The 18,080-nt window shown below is 37.1% G+C and overlaps 1 protein-coding gene across 4 annotated transcripts in view; it reads right to left on the reverse strand.

Moving 5' to 3' along the window:
- The window catches only part of ALDH1A1 (aldehyde dehydrogenase 1 family member A1), an 86,001-nt gene that overhangs the window by 43,542 nt on the left and 24,379 nt on the right, over positions 1–18,080 (reverse strand). The window contains exons 3-5 of one of the 4 annotated variants that reach the window (XM_032212494.1): positions 17,632–17,720; positions 15,207–15,283; positions 2,163–2,236 (exon numbers count right to left, since the gene is read on the reverse strand). In XM_032212494.1, the coding sequence (XP_032068385.1) occupies positions 2,163–2,236; positions 15,207–15,283; positions 17,632–17,720 (240 nt within the window). Of the gene's footprint in view, positions 1–2,162; positions 2,237–9,607; positions 9,669–11,130; positions 11,179–15,206; positions 15,284–17,631; positions 17,721–18,080 lie in introns of those variants that run through there. The other 3 variants (XM_032212497.1, XM_032212495.1, XM_032212496.1) reach the window with 3 other exon arrangements.

Below are 18,080 nucleotides of genomic sequence, written 5' to 3' on the forward strand. Positions count from 1 at the left end.
GTGAATGATTATATAACTGAGACACATTCCAGCCAAAGTTAAAGCATCTTCTTTATTTTTGTGAGAGTGTTACATCTGGATTTAATTTTCTACCACTAAAATCAACTGGACTTTAGAGTGTTCAACTTTGGTTTACATATACATTCCTGACTTGAGATAATCAGGAATGTATCAAATACACAGTTGTCCACTCCTTGCTTTCTTGCTTTAAAAGCAGCTTAACACGCAGTAAAAATTATCTCTTAACCTTTTCTCCAGATAAAGTTAAACAATCAAGCCTTATTGTATGTGCAAATGCATGCAATATTAGAAATCCTGATAGATCTAGATGGGAGCATTGGTTTCCTTCCAAGATCCTTCTATACTCGTGCTCAATAAAAATACAAAGAGACAACTAATAAACTTCTTGATGAGCCCATGCAAGAATCCAAACTTGAGGAGCAAACTGTACGTCAGAAAGTGCACCTGCCAGAAATTCTCTGAATCACTTTTAGCCCTTCACATCTGGATTTCTGCAGAGCCCTCCTTCTGGATTAGAGAGCTGTTCTTCACAATTTCTTCCCACCCTTCCAGATTCACCTAACAGTCTTTGAAAATTCAGGGGGTTCTGCTAGCTACCTAAAGTTCAGAGGTATTTTGCATCAATCAGTCTTGTGCAAGAAAAACAGAGGGGGGGGGAGAGAACTGGTTGAAAAGTTAACCAAAATAATATGTCATGTTTCCTCTTATCTGTTTCTGCATGAACAGAGAAAGAATTTACTAGATACTTGGGAGGCAAACTTGTTCATAGCAAAGTGCTTGACTGGATATGCAAACTTGTCTTCAAGAATCTAAAGCAGTATTAATTTCTCAAAGAATGTCTTCCTTCTTCTAGGACATTGAGATTACATTGTTTTTCAAAACCTACTTCATTCTTAAGTCCCATGAATGATGAAACTCCTTCCTTCTGACTGGACATAGAAAAGATTGCGCCACACTATAATAGAAACCCATTCATTGGGAGAAGTTTCTGAGCATTAAAATACTTCTGCTGGAATGAAGCAACTACATAATGTATTCTGCTGCATACGGCATAAATCAAAGACTTACGTAATATTATAAATCCATCTCCTATCAGAGAAATGCGATTGAATTACTCCCCCCTAGTTTAAATTCAGACTTCATAGCTCAACCAGTTTGTGGATCATGTTGCCAACAGTCACAGATAAGCTTCTTCAGCTTGATTGCAGTGGACTTAGCCAAACTTCATGTTTTCAGGCCCAATTAGCTCCACTTGAAGTAACATTCTGAATCTGAGCTTATTTGAGAACAGTGAATTGTTTTCCACTTCATGTAGCACCACAGTACAATCTGCCTACCTCTAGGTTTTCTAGTTTAACTGGGTGAAGGATAATTGATTACTTATTTGAATGTCATGGCTTTGTAATTCTGAGGGTGCTTTTCGCTTCCATGCACTTATTGTCCAGCTATATCTATATTCTTTACAACTGATTTTGATAAAAATTACTTTTTCAAATATGCATTCATATATTCAAACCGCAAAATCACAGTCCAGCAAAATTTCCCTGATTGTTAATGTATTCTATTTTTCCCCCCTTCGCTGATCTGAGAAACGAAATCTTCTCTCTTAAGTTTTAGCCTGTTGTCACAACCCTCAGCTTAATGGACAGCTGTGGGATCATGGATATAATTTCTGCACCGTTTATTGTCAAACAATCACAACGTTCCAGAATTTTTACAGCTGCATTTACAGCAATGCTTATTCCATTTCATTCCTCCCCCTTAAGTTCTAGTGAGGCCCAGTGAGATTTATTAATATAAACATGGAGAGAAGTTCAGTCCAGCAGGGCACAGTTCCAAGAACTCACATGTAGTTTTTGCGCCTGTATTTAACATCAAACCTAAAACGCTTTTTGTTTTTGTTTTGTTGTTAATATAAATGCGGTTTCAACCTTGTTTCACTTCTCTGCGATACCTTCTTGGGCTAGAATGATTCAAGAGCTCTATTATCAGGCCAATAGATGACAGAGGAGAGCACTGGAATAAATCCACAAGTCACTTCTGATCTGAAGCCGAAGCAAGAATAGCAGCATGAACGAGGACATTCACAATTTGGGGATATCGTGGTTTGAGTAAAGTTAGCCAGAATAAATAGAACTAACCTTAGTGTATTGAATCTTCAGATCACTGAGGGGTGCAGGCAAGGTCTTTGCAGCTGACATGGTTGGAGCGGTTCCTGCAACACAGGTGAAAGCAGGCTTTAGAAAAGTTCACTTATATTTGCCCTCTCTGAGTACTTAAGGTTTAATTGTGCCTTTTTTTATCTGAGCACGCTATAGTATATTTGCATGGAAGACTATGATTGGAGGATCCACCGCACAGCAAAGTGTGTGTGTGTGAGGGGGAAGTACAAAGAAAGTGTAACACTTAAGAAAGCAAGCTACGAGCTCAGGGGCAAAAATCGACATAATCTGCCCTCCCCAACAGTAGTTTATAGACTCATCCAAAGCATTCAATTGCGAAGGTCTGAAGTTATTTTAAAATGCACGTGTTTTTATTTAATCTTCCGTGTTTCCTTCTAACTGCGGCATGACGGAAGAATGTAATTCCTTTTTTTTTTTTTTTGCAAAAACTGCAGAGATGAGATGAGAACTCTGGCCCATTAAAAATAGGAGTATCCCATAAGAGAAAAACAAAAACTCTCCAAGAAATAACTCTCTTTTCTCTCAGTTTTCGGAAATAAAACCAACATTTTTGCGGCACTTTGAAAATAATTGGATTTTTCTAGGACGCCGTTTCCCAACTTCAACAACTTTTAAGGTCTGTGTACTTCAACTTTCAGAATTCACCAGACTTGGCTGCGGGATTCTGGGAGTTGAAGCCCACTTCTTTTAAAAGTTGAGGTTAAGAAAGACTGTTCTATGGCATAAAAATTTGTGGATCGAAGCCTATTATTTCAGGCAGCCGAAATTTGGTTTGTATGTTTGCGTGTTATTTTTACAGCAGCTCTGTGGGTTATTTTGGAGGTAGGACCGATAAGTTCAGAGTATTTAATTTCTGCTGAGTATAAACCATTGAGGTTAGCTGAATTGTACTTTTTTGTGGGTGACACTTCCACATACTTTTCTGGCATGAAAGAGAAGTGGTTTGCCACTTTTTCCTAGTAAGACAGTTGCACTCTGCAACCCTAGACTGCCAGATGTCCTCATTTAAATCCTAAATTGGGCCAACTTCTGTTTGGCTTTCTAAATCAGCCATAATCAATTTGGAGTTAGCCAGCTGGCCTGAGAATTCTGGGACTTGAAATCTACACATCTTAAAGCTCTGAGAAAACTTAACAGCAAATCCTACCTCCCCACAAGAATGTCCATATTTATATGTTAAATAAAAAATACAGCAAATGAAGTATCCCCCCCCCCTCCCAACAAAGAAGATTAATGTAGAAAGGGATGTTCTGAGAACAAACTTCTGCCTGGGGAAAAAAAGTAACATCACCTTTAGTAAGTTGTATGGGGGAAATTTTCCTTTCCTTCCCTTCCCTTTCTTTTCCTTTTTTCTCCTCTCTCTCCTTTCCTTCCCCTCCCAAAACATAGTTCTATGGAGCTCACTCCATGCAGGGTGTGGCAGCTCGAAATATTATCAAGGCTTTATATGTTTAGCCTTGTCTTTAGCCCTTCTCATTTCAACACAACGATGCCTGGCCCAAAGTTGTTTTGCCTTCTGACACATCTGGCCTGCAGCCTTTTTCTTAAACATTTGGTCCGTAGGAAGTTATCACCTACCCGTCTCCTAGAAAAATGAAATATTCTAGGAAATATTAAAAAGGCAGAATATTGTATTTCCCTGGATGAGAAATAGAGAAACATTTTTTTTTAGGCAGGAAGCAGACACACTCTTAATAGCCCCCACCCTCCTCAATAGCCCACAGCAGATGTCAGCAGTTAAAGAGATAAAGAGATAGCTAGGTCTATTCATAAGCAAGTGTCCTCATGATGATCCAACAAAGATAGGATTAGCCCTCTACTCATCTAGCAATAGAACTCATCACATGGCACCTGGGGAGATTACATCACCCAGCAAGACTCAACTAAGTTTGGGACTGAGGACACTACAAGGTTAGCCCTGTATGGCTCCATGGGAATCTGACAACCAATCAGAATACATTTACATAAGAACAGGAAGCTCCAAGACAGGACCCAAGAGAGGGTATAAATTTCTCTCTCCTTCTTCCACCCATGTGCTTTTTCTTTTGCCCAAGATCTCAAACCATGTGGTCCTGTCCATCATTAAACCATCTTTTCAAGCAGCTTCCATGTTTCCAGTGTCTTTCTCCCCACTTGCAACTTATCCCAGATGGACATTTCTTCCAACAGGTCTTTACGCTATGCATTGTGTTAAAACAAACAACCCCAATATTAACTGATTAGGAATCATTGCAACGTCTACTAAAGTTGTTGTTGTTGTTGTTGTTGTTGTTGTTGTTGTTACTTTTAAGAGGTTAAGCAAAGACCGAAATAATGGGAAACCTCCCTTCCTTCTGCAAACATCCATAGGTGTTTTGGAATCCAATCCACTTAGTGTGGACAAGAATAAATGAATTTTACCTGAATAGATGAATTATACAGAGCAGATATTAATGCAGAACAGTTAATTTCAACTTTAAGTAGCTTTATGAGGAATTAGTATCTATGTGAAGGCTGCTTAATTAGTAATAGGCCTTGCTGTGTACTTGATGTTTTCCAATTAATGTTTGCATCAAAGTTAATATGTCTACTTTATGAATTGACTATAAAATATAAAGACCACTAGATTTTATTGCACCAGCAACTTTATTGTGCAATAAATGTCGTAACTGTTTCCCAAACAAATGGAAAGACAATTTAAGAAAGGTGGATACGTCTACATGTGCTTGAAATGAATGGAATGTGGAAAAATTATTGTCGACTCAAATCCTATTGATTTTAAAGTCACTTAGACGCCTCTTTCCTTGATTTGTGCCCAATGGATACAATCCAAAGCATACAAAATGTTGTTAAAACATGTCATGGGAAAGGATTTATGCCTAATTGCATACATGGTGTTCACATACATTCTTTTGCTTGCAGAAAAGAACAGGGAAGTCTCTGTAAAACCAGACAGATGCAATTCTACTGAAATAATCAAATCACTGTTAATATGGTTATTTCAGATTGTTGGGTGCTACAACTACATAGTAATTGCAATGATTGGCAATTGGGTTTTTTTAATCCTCAAAGAATATGAGACACTTTTTGTGTCTGCAATATTTTACAGATGGTCATCGACTTATGACCAAAATTTCTGTTGCTAAGCAAAACAGTTGTGAAGTGCATTTTGCCCCATTTTATGATCTTTCCTGCCATGATTGTTAAATTAATCACTGTAGTTGTTAACTTAGTACTACAGGTTGTTAAGTGAATCTGTCTGCCCCATTTTCTTTGCTTGTCAGAAGATCGTAAAAGGGGATCACATTACCCTGAGACACTGCAACCATCATAAATACGTGCCAGTTTCCAAGTTGTAAGTGTGAATAATGATCAAAAGTCACTTTTTTCAGAACTATTGTAACTTCGAATGGTCTCTAAATAATAGTTGTTAGTCAAGAACTACCTATAATCCCATTGGTGGTGTGAGACATAGGCAAAGAATTTATCTGAGAATATTATTTTCAATGTGAGTTAAAGTCATATTAGTGCAGTGCCTCATATAGAAAGTCCATACAGAGAGTGGTAAGGACAGCCGAGAAAATTATAGGAAGCTAGCTTATAAGCACTATGTGCTTAGAGCTCAAAGCATTGTTAGAGACCCCACACACCCACTTTACGGTCTGTTTCTGTTGCTCCCCTTCAGGAGAAGGCTTCAAAATATTTCTAGCAGGACTACTAGATTCTGTAACAACTTTGTTCTCTATGCCATCCGCTTGGTAAACTTGCAAGATTCATTTTCCTGCCATATACAATTATACATCCGGACTAGACTGGGTTGTATATATGCATGTTTGTTTGTTTGTTTGTTTGTTTGTTTGTTTGTCTGTCATATATATGTAGTGTATATTGGAGGTGGTGACCCTTTGAGCGCGGTATATAACAAAAATTCATTTTAATGTATGCCGATTAGTGTACATTTAAAGAGACAATAAAGTTATCCTAACAAGTGCCCCAGGAGGTTGATTAAAAACAAGGTGACCAGCAGATGTGACAAATTGTACATGTTTGGAAATAGATGTGGCTACTGCATCTATTTACTTCTTTTATTTATATATTAATTTCCTATCTTTCGCTCGATGACATTGTGTACTTTTGTTTGTTGTCCAATCCACGTGTGGATCTTTCTATCTTTTTGTAATGCCAAGCATGTAATGCCCCTCCATCATAACCGATGAAGCTTCTTGGATGAAAAGTGAAACGTTTTCTTCTTCCTCCTCAAGGAAAAAAACACTCAGTTGCCTTTTGAAGAAAAAAGCACCTTTAAGACAACGATGACCTGGATGGTTGAGAATCTCCATAGACATCAGCTTCTGAAACCTTTTGTTAAGACTTAGCTCTCCAGGGACGTTGTGGCTCAGTGGCTAAGATGCTGAGCTTGTTGATCAGAAGGTTGGCAGTTCAGCGGTTCGAATCCCTAGTGCCACGTAATGGAGTGAGCTTCCGTTACTTGCCCCAGCTTCTGCCAACCTAGCAGTTGAAAGCACGTAAAAAATGCAAGAAAAATAGGAACCACTTTGATGGGAAGGTAACAGCGCTCTGTGTGCCTTCAGTGTTTAGTCATGCCAGCCACATGACCACAGAGACATGCTGACTCTTTGGCTTAGAAACGGAGATGACTACTGCCCTTAGAGCCGGAAACGACTAGCATGCATGTGCGGGGGAACCTTTACCTTAGCTCTTCAGAAAACTCTAATGAAGGAAAAAGAAACTGACTAACAGTAAGAAGGATGGACGCTGTGGAAGTCCTGAAACACCAGATTAGGGACAGATCATCCTGGAGAAAATCAATCTATATTTTGTGGTCACTATCAGGTTTGTGGATACAAACCTGATGCCACTTAATCAAATCATGGTTAATTATGTATTTATGCACGCAGCCCTCCATCCTGGTTCATCACATAAGATTCCATTTAACACTTAAGAACTATTTTTTCAATGGATATAGTAAAATTGATCTCAGAAAACAATCCAAATTATACAAATAAACTAAAGATGTTATGCAAATTCAAATGAAACATTCTAACCCCACAGCCGTCTAAATTAGGTATCAGGTCAACTACTTAAATTAAAAGATGATGCAGAATAGCCCTCCTCATTGGTACTAAAAAAAGCATAGCACATTTCCAATAAGGAATTCTTATACAGTAGTAAGTGTTTAGTAGAAGATCTTAAGATATAGGCAACCTGGTATGGGAAGAGGTGCTTTTTCAAATATTTGTGCTCCAAAGACATTTAAATCCAGGTGTTCGCAGTAATTTGAAATAGCTTTTAATTTTGACTGCCATTATTTCTAGAGAGATATATTCTGGATCTGATAATTCATGCACTATTAATTACAAGCCAATGTTGTCCTTAAAGTCAATTGAGAATCTTCAGCACATACAGAATTCAATAGCTATAATTTTATCTATTTTACTAGATTAGTTCATGTCATTTTGGTTTATAAATCAACCAACCAAGCAACCAACTAACCAACCAACCAACCAACCAACCAACCAACCAACCAACCAACCAGAACCACTGATTCATAGCAACAACACAGAATTGATGATAATTTCCAGGTTATTAATCTGTGGATCATCAACTGTTTATATCTAAATGTTCTGCATCATAAAAACTTTCATTTTCTTCAGATTCAAATTCAGTTCTTTGGCTTTCATTTCAGTGTTTCCAAAACTAAATTAGTCACTAATAATAGTTAATTGCGGGTTTCTTAAAGTAGACCACTTAGTGATAATCTATGTGAAAGCAGAATGTCACAGAGACAGTGCTTTAGAGTAAAAGAAGGTGAGCTTCAAAATACCCCTACATAAATCTTCAAAGTGCAAGTTATTTACTTTTTTTTGTTGGGGGGGGGGGGAGGTTGTTTAAAAAGTTTTGGGTTGTACGGTCCTTGGTGCTCTCTGAATTCAGTGATTTTCTTGCAGGCATTTCGGGACTGATGATATTACCTAGTTCGGTAATGAAACATCTGCAAGAAAACCACCAAGCTCAGAGAGCACCTTTCATTTCAACCTGAGCTACAAATATTCTCTTCTAATGTTTCACATGATGCAGCATGGTTTTGAAGAGGAAAATTTAAAAAAGAAAAGTTTTTGCACTGCAAACCTCCCAAAACGGCCTGTTTTTCACAAAAACGGCCCCGTTTTTTTAAAAAAAGGGCATGAATAGCCCTTAGAAGGCTTGTAGAGTGCTCCTGGGGGCTGGGGGGCAAAAACAGGCTGTTTTTCGCTCATTTCTGCCCTCCCCAGGCCCCAAGAGCTCTCTGAAAGCTCCTATAAGCTATGCATGGCCATTTTGGTGAAGGGGCGGAGTTTCAGGAGGCAAAAAATGCTGTATTCAGTGTATAAGATGCACCCATATTTTCAGCCTCTTTTTTGAGGGAAAAAGGTGCATTTTAAAAATATGGTGTATATATATATTTGACAATAGGGTTGTCAAGACATTGACAAAGGCATGGCAGGCCCTTCCACCAAAGTTGCTAGCCTGAACATTGAATGCTGCCTACATCCCCATGATCATATGAGGACATGTTGGAAGACAGGGAGAGTCATTAAGTGAATTCATTCCTCCAGTAATCGAAGTGAGAGAATAACAACACCTGCTTGTGACATCATAATGCATCTCAGGTACTTGCATCAGATGCAGCTACTAAAGTGCATCTTTTGAGCAATGAGGTCAGGATGCACATGCCAACTTTTTGACTTCATTGTAGCTCGTTAAATATTGATAGCCTTATGTGACTATCACTGGTGGGTATTGAGTAAGAATAATGCAAACAGCTAATCAACATACCTAAGAGACACCAAGCTAAGAATGATAATACAGGTAGGCCTTGATTTATAACCATTCCTTTAATGACCATTTGAAGGTACAATAGCTCTGAAAAAAGTGACTTATGACCAGTCATTCCACTTATCATCACAGCATCCTCAGATTTCCATCAGTGTTCCCCAACCTTTCTGGCAGACTGGCGGAGACAGTGGCATTGGTGGCAGGAGTGGGAAAAGGGGATGATTTTGTATGTGTGTGCCGCTTTCACATGCGGGCAAACATGGATAAGTACTGGACCACCAATTCTGTGACCTGGTTCGAACGGGCTGTGGCTTGTCATTGGGCCACGGACCTGGGGTTGGGGACCCCTGCGTTACATGATCCAAAACCAGGTGCTTGGCAATTGGCATGTTCTTACGATAGCTGCAGCATCCCAGAGTCAGGTGATTGTCATTTGCAACTTCTCAGCCAGCTTCTGGCCATCAAAATCGATGGGGGAAGCCAGATTCGCTTAACGACCACATGGCATACTGAACCGCTGCAGTGATTCGCTTAACCACTGTAGCAAAAAAACCAAAAGCTCATAAAATTGAGCAGGATTCGCTTACCAATCGCCTTGCTTAGCAGTGGAAATTCTAGCCCCAGTTGTGATCGTACGTTGAGGATTACCTGTGTAGGCAAATGATCATTACTTACTTTATTTTTGTAAAATAGAAGATAAAGCCTGTTGTATTTCAAATTCTGGCAAAAAAAAAAGTCCACTCAGTGTCAATATTAATCAGCAGCAGCACATTGCACCTTAAGGATCTATGGATTGACTACAGACCTTTGGTTTTTTAAAAAAATGCTGTTTTGATTTGCATATAATACCATATATACTTATAAAACCTATATGGTACGACACCAAAGAACTTGCAGGAGTTTTTTTTCTTTAACCATAATGGACATATCCAGATAGCCATCTTCCAATACTTCGGGGGCTGTCACAGGGATAAGGGGATTGACTTATTCTCCTAAGTGCATGAAGGCAGGACAAGAAGCAACAGGTAGAAGCTCATTAAAGGGACATCCTGGAACTAAGGAGAATTTTTCTGACCGCGAGAACAATTTTCCAATGGAATAGCTTATATCCTGGAGTTGTGGGTGCTTTTATCGCTGGAGGTTTTCACGAAAAAAATGGGCAACCATTTGTCTGGGATGGAATAAGGATTCCTGCCTTGGGCAGGGGTTAGACTAGAAGATCTCCAAGCAGGGGTGAAATTCAGCAGATTTTGACATGTTCTGGAGAACCGGTAGCAGAAATTTTGAGTAGTTCGGAGAACTGGCAAATGCCACCTCTGTCTGGCCCCAGAGTGGGGTGGGAATGGAGATTTTGCAGTATTCTTCCCCTGTCACTCCCACCAAGCCACACCCACAGAACCACTAGTAAAAAAAAGTTGCATTTCACCACTGCCTCCAAGGTTCCTTCCAACCCTACTATTCTGTGATTTATGCAGCATTTCAGTTAGATCAAAGGGTCTCAGATGAGGAGATAATGTTTTCTGTAAGGAATCAACATTATAGAATAGAATAACAGAGTTGTAAGGGACCTTGGAAGTCTTCTAGTCCAACCCCCTGCTTATGGAAGACCTTGCTTTGGGATGTACGTTGAGGGTTCCAGAGACCGCTAAAGACAGAATTTTTTGGTTGATGCTCATCCTTAATGTATTCGCAATATATAAATTCTTGGCTACTTCTGAGTTTATGTGGAAGTCTGAATATTTAATTTTAAAGCTATTGGGGAAGTTATATTAAATAAAGCTTTAATGAAACTTTATATTTGCCATGATTCATTGTGGATGTTTTACCTATGCTTACTGCTATCAGTGGTTTATGTTTTATATAGGTTGTTAGCCACCTTGAATCTACACAAATTCTGTAAATCTTTCTTTATATATAAATTTTAGTAAATTTTTTTTAAAAGGGAGATAAAACTAATACACACAGATATAAACTAAGAAAAACAAACACAAAAAAAGAAATCAAAGTTAAAGCTAAAAGTGCAAGAACAAAATAAAATAGAAAAGAAAGAAAAAAGATACTAAGAAGTAGCTTCCAATCTTTTTACTGCACTCATAAGTAATTTACTCACCTTATGGTTACAACATAGCCCTCTTCTTTCCATCTATCATCTCTAATCATCAAAACCATAAATATGGATATGTTCACCATTTTTTGTGTCCTACAAAAAGTCTATAAGGGATTTCCAGTCAGCAATAAACATAGACAATTGTCTTTTCTATGAGAACTGAATGCCCAGAAAGCTTTCAGTTGAGGAAATCAATTTAGCTATCTGACCAAGTTCCACCATTTTCACCAACCATTCTTCCATTCTTCTTTCCATCTTTGTGCATATGATAATCTCGCTGCAATTATCATGTACAAACATAAAATTCCATAACTTTTTTCCCAACTATTTATCCATCAATGCTGAAAGAAAAAACTTTGGTCTCAGCTGTCATATTAATCTCCAAAATCTTCTGAATCAATGGGATTTTTCATTAATATTTGAATTCAGAATTTTCTAGGTTTTTTAATACAACCTCTAAATATGATTTAAAAATGTGTCTTCTTGTTGCTCCCATTCTCAGTATAAATTTATATATTCTAAACATTTTCTCTGGTGAGATATACCAACAATGCATCATTTTATATTTTAACTTTAAGACTGTAACATGGTGTAACTTTCAATCCTTTCAGCCACATATTTTTGCATTGTTCCATCAGTTTATCGTAATCAACATTTTTGGCTACTTTATCATCTTTCTTTCACTTCTTCTTTTGTTTCAAATTGCAATTAGTATACATTTTAGCAATTATATCATTTGTACACAATTCTATTTCAAACGAAGATGTACAATGTTCAAAACCACAAATTCTTTTGTCTACTTTAAATATTTCTAGTAATTATCCATTGTTGAACCATTGACAATCATACCTCTCTGCTACCAGTTCTTCTCTTGATTTTATTTTACATTTTCCTTGACAAAATTGTAGTAACTTGTGATAAATTAGCCATTTGTGTTTCCCTACGATTTATCATCTATAATACACTTATTTTATAAATTGTGGCCTTTCTAGAATACCAAAGTAGAAGCAATAGATACCCTGGCCCATAAATAATACAAGTCTACTAAAGCTGGAATCTTTATTCTTTAATTCCAGGTAAAGCCAATACAATCAAACATGTAATAATTATACTTATTCTGCATTGGTCATAATTCATCTTGAATATTATGTCCACAGCGGAGTATTATAGTTTAAGAATGATCCCAAATGGAACAGATTCAAAGAAAGGGAATGAGGATGATCTGGGAATAGACAGTGCTGAAGAGAAACTGATGGAACTGGGAATATTTGACCTTGAAAACAGAAGATTGGGGTGAGGAGGGATATGCTACAGTTGCTATTTTTTCAAGCACCTGAATGGACATCACACAGAAGACAGTTAAGACATTGGCAATGAGGAAAGACTTTAGCAGAGTATTAGGACAAATATTCTAACATGAAGAACATTTGGATAAAAAAGCCAATCTTTTACTGGATGGATTGAAGTAGAAGCTGACAATGATTCTTGACCAGAGAGAGACTGTATATGTGAGTAACAATCCTATATCAATGTACACATTTGGATCCAACAGTCTTGAGAAGAGACAACCATTGACTTTGCATTTAGAAAAAAACTGATTAAATCTATGACATTTCCAGAGACACTTGCTGACCTGGATCAGTAATCACCTTTGGAACAAGACCGTCCCAAACACTTCTAGGCAAATGGATTTTGGTTTAAAATGTACTTGGATGTTTACTAACGCTAGAAGACCTACTATAGCTGCCTATAACACATGAGGACGCATATGGGTAGTAACTCTGAAATTACATAATTTAGGCAAGAACCTGGAAATGCAAACTCTACTCACTAAGGGGATTTATTTCTGAGTAAAATGCTAGGTTTATGCCATGAATGGGTACCAACAATACTAAACATAGATCTATGAGAGGAGGATCCACAAAATCTGCCTACGCAATTCTTGCATTAGAACTTAGAGCCTATTTATCTTTAACCATTAAAAAGATCAATCACTTGGATAATTGCTGGTGAAAAGGTTAAAGTAGTACATTTTTTTACTAATTATTTTTCTGTCACAGCAAATCGCTTGAACAAATATATACAGCAAATATCAACAAACTGTCGAAATGTTTGTTAAGTTCGGTGAAGTCTAACATGTACAACTAATTCAAACTGATTTAAGATTCAAAACTATTCAAAAAGTATGAAAAGGCAGCAAACCTTTAAAAGTGGAAACATTACAGTATAAGATTCAACTGAAGGCTTGATTTGAGTACTGAGGGTTGCTGTGTAAATTTAATATAGGATATGTTGTCGAACTACATGCAGGAGATGTGAAAAATAGTGAATGTTTTAAAACCAAGAGTTTCTGTACTGCCAACATTAAGAAAATATTGACAGCAATCATACTAATTGAAAGTGGACAGGAAGATTAATTTTTGGTAAAATAACGCAGCATAGCCCTCTGAGGATAGAAGAGAAGCATATGTAGAATGTTTTATTTTAGTTGAAATTGCATATGAGTGTATATGAACATAATCTGAGCATGTATTCTGTCCTATATTTGGCCAAAATGTAAATGTAAATAGTGAAATCATGACAGGAAAATAAGTAAATGTTGTTTGCCTTACTTAAAATCCAAATTCATACTTAATAATCGCAGGCAAATGACATATACGTGCTGCAGTTGGATACCAAATTTTTTGGGAATAATTCAGTGACACTTCTTTCAGAAAATGCATATGGAATTGCACTGTTAAATATTTTGATATGGAATAAAAAAACCTATCAAAATGGAAGGTACTTTTGAAAATGGCAAAGTATTATATATTTTAGTACCTGCAATATTTAAAGTATATACTTAATGTTTGTGAGATTCATTCATTAATTAGATGTCATTAATCTGTTAGGACAGGCATGTAAATGTTATTTTTCACCTAACACTAACAAATCGCCAGTTTTACAGCTTTTGAATAATATTTATATCTTGATTAATGAGAAGCAATTGCTCTTGTAGATCGTTGTGGAATTTGGAGAATCTTAAGGATAAGCATTTCAGTAATCAGAATTAATATCATAAACTTCCCATTACTTTAGCAAAGGAGCTATTTTATTGGTTTTACTTATCAATACTTATTTCTAAATAGTATAGTAGCATAGAGTTAGAAATGTATCATACTTGTATTTGTTTAATATTGGCACAATAGTTCACATATCGAAAATTGTTCTATTTCAATCTATTTATTTCTATTGGTAGAACAATTACTGCATGTTTATCTCAAAATACAGCCTGCTGTGTTTACTGGGGTACATTCTATATATTTGTATTTTAGTTATCAAATAATTAGCATTCTTCAGATTGAGGTACATGCCTAAATCTAATGTTTCCTTAAATCAAAGCACAGTCTCTGAAACTTAAAAATGAAACAAAGAGACTAACTACTTAAAGGCTAACTACAGTATCCTCTTATATAAAATATCTATAACTTTTAAAAAGTATAATCGGAGTTTTCTGACTGTATCTGAACATATTTCTTGTAAGAAAAGGTGTTCATCAATTTCTTCATCTGATATAATAATGATTGCTATGTGTGTGGATTGCACACCCCCCCCCCCAAAAAAAATCCCCTTATTTCCAATTTAGTCATTACAGATTTGGAAAAGCAAAAGGCAGAAAATTCTATGTTTCATTACATTTCAAGAGAAAGACTCTTTATAAGAATTTGCTGCCTGTTTTATAAGCTAAGGACTGTTGTCTTCTTCCTTGTCAAAAATACAGTATCTCTTGCTGCAGTTTAGCCCACTGTGCTTTCTGTTATAGAGGCAAAGCCGAACAAGCTTTTTTCAGTATCAATCACATATTCAATATACCTTAAATGGATTTTGAAAACAAAATGACACCCTGCAACTTCTTAGCATTGCTCTTTGCAGCAGAAAGACATTCTTAAAACTTTCCCATAGACAATAGAGAGCTTTTCTGTGATTGCTAAAAAAAATTGAATTTAAGAATATGATTGCCAATTTTTCTCATATCCCAAAACAATATATACATATATATGCACACATACACACATATAAACATGGCAAATAAATTTTACCTTTCAACTTCAAAGTTAGTTTGTATATCTGATGCACGTCCTCATTAATAGCAGACCAGCACACTATGTCCCGGAATCTGCAGTCAACACGACAAAATATTATTCATGACACACACACACATATATATATATAGATAGATAGGCATATAGACACCCACACCCACGCCTACAGACACACAAGTGATTATCAAGAGTTCTATTTGAGCCCTGTTTATCAAGACTGATCCTTGAAAGTGATCCTTTAAGCAAGCACTAAATGAAAAAAAAACTAAAATACATCTAGATGGCAAAAAAAAAAAAAATCTTACTTATGACATAGGGGATGAAAATACCCACATACCATTTATTCTATTAACCATGTAATATACATTGTCATTTTGACATTCAGACCATTTCTCTCTTTCCATCACCTCCATGTCAGTCCAATTCACTCATTCTGACCAGCGATGAAACTGGGCAAGGGGAGCTGGGGGTGGGAAAGGAAACATGGAAAGATTGTTTTCCTAGATGATGTATTTGCAGGGCATTTTTAAACTCATCAGATTAAGTATTGGAAAGATGGTGGCCTTGATAAAGGAAGCCCTGCTGGTTTTCTGTCTCCTTGAGACAATAAAACCACATAGCTGTGTCTGTGTCTTTCTGTTTGGGATTGTTCTGCTTTAACACATAAGAGACTGAAGTTCAGTTACTATTCTTAATTAACTCGAGTTAAACTAATGAGGGTGGGTTGGCAGGGAGGGAGAGGAATGGAAAATGGGAGAGGAGGAGGGGGATGATTTTAAACAAGCAACTGAGCTTCTGTTTCATGGAAGGATTTGGTACGATGCATTTTTGGTATAGAAAAATGATCCTGGTCCGTGACTGTAATAAAAAATTATTATTGCTATAGAAAAGTTTATAGAGCTGTGTTCTTTGCTAAAAATAATGAGGGCAAAGAGTAGCCTAGAATAAAAGCCGTGCTTCCATTCATCAAAGTGTCTGGAAGTTGTGTTATGGCAAGGGAACTTGTTTTCTTGTTGGTTCGAAAGGTATCATTGCTTATTCAGATAGCTTCTTCATTTGAAACAGACAAGGTAAGAAGTCCTGACTCAATTTTCAGATGATTCTACCCGGATGATTGAGACTCTTCATTGACATATTCATCAAAGTCTATAGTCTGAATTCCAGTAAAGGAGAATATTTGTAGCTCAGGGTTGAAAAGAGAAATCTCTCTGAGATTGCTTGTTTTCTTGTAAATCTTCCCTTATCCAAACTAGGTAACATCTAACAGTGCTAATCTTTACCTAGTTTGGGTAATGAAACATCTGCAAGAAAACAAGCAAGCTCAGAAAACACCAAGGATCATTCATATTAGAATTGAATGCTGCTGCCAGTACATTCTCTTCAATATATTCCAGAACATCTTCAATCTAAGATGCCATGAGGAATACACCATCTAGTAACACGACAATATAATGGTATAACCCATTTAAGGTCAAAACATAGTTGTAGTCAAAAACAACAAAGACTATAAACAAAAAATTAAGGGTCTTGAGAGGTTACTTTATATCCTCATTCCTCATTTATTTTTAACCAATTGTGTCAATTTATTGATGCTGTTTTTTGTTTTGTTTCATATGACCATGCACTTATTGTTCTTTCTGTGAGTCACCCCAAGCTGGTGTGGTATTTTACAGACTGAGAAATGAGGGCAGTGTTTCCGCCCTATAATGGAAGAAGCTGTATCCTAAAAATTTAGAGAGGATCAAGCCTTTTCGTTCCACTCACCTATTAAAATATTTCCACAGTCCTTATATGCCGCCTGTTTGCTCAGCATTGACTCCAGTGAAGAAAGGCAATAAAGACAGTACATATTGACCTGGGGTGCAACGTGAAGAAAGTAGAGGAAAATGGCGGGAATGAAGTCTGCCCCTCAGCTTCTCTGAAGTTAAATTATTTATAATACAGATTCACCCAGTATTATCCTGTGGCAACACGGGCAGCCAATAAATGTAATAAATAAATAATAAATAATAGTTTTGGTTCCAGTACTTTGGCATTATTTCCTGAAATTAGTCAAACTATGGCCAATTTGGTTTATGGTGGGCTAAGAGAGGGTTGATTTTGCTTAATTTTTAACTGCCTCTCTCACTTTAATAAGTCATTTTTTTGTGGGTTTAGTTTATTTTGCTGCTATGAAATGCCTGTAGCTAGGAAGACAGGAAGAATATTGTGAATCCTTTTCAGAAAATCTCTCCTTTTAGTATCAGGCAGCTGACAAATTGGTGTCCACCCAGAAGTGGGTCACTAGTTTTTTTTACTACTGGTTTTGGCGCGCTCCCATGAGCGCACGTTGTTTGCCAGAAGTGTCCGGGCAGATGGATGGAGCCTCCCACCACTGCTACTACCAGTTTGGTCGATCCAGGCTGAACCGGCAGCAACCCACCTCTCCTGTGGTTTCATCCATCCTGATGTTCTTACCACGTACTCTAAGATCAGCCAATAGAAAGCAATTAGAATGAGCATCAGGGGCCCCTGTGAGAGGATAAAAGAAGTCAAAAATGGATCTATGATTAGGGCAACAATGGATCTATGACTTTGTCTAATCTTGACAACTTTGATACTTGTGGACTTTTACTCCCAGAATTCGCCACAGTCAGCATGGATTCTGAGAGTTGAAGTCCACAAGGTCTAAAGTTGTCAAGGTTGGACACCCCAGCCCTAGGGTGGGGCTTCAATTCCACAGTTCTGGAAGTCATCTTGATTTTTTTAGAGCTCCCTCCATGAATGGTCCTGATGGGCTTTAACTATTATGTCACAGCGTAGATGTGGAACACTAATTTAATGTGGGTAAGTTGCCCATAAGTCAAGCATTATTTTTTTCTGAGCCATTCA

Source organism: Thamnophis elegans, chromosome 3 (assembly GCF_009769535.1).
Source record: "Thamnophis elegans isolate rThaEle1 chromosome 3, rThaEle1.pri, whole genome shotgun sequence".
Lineage (NCBI taxonomy): Eukaryota > Metazoa > Chordata > Lepidosauria > Squamata > Colubridae > Thamnophis > Thamnophis elegans.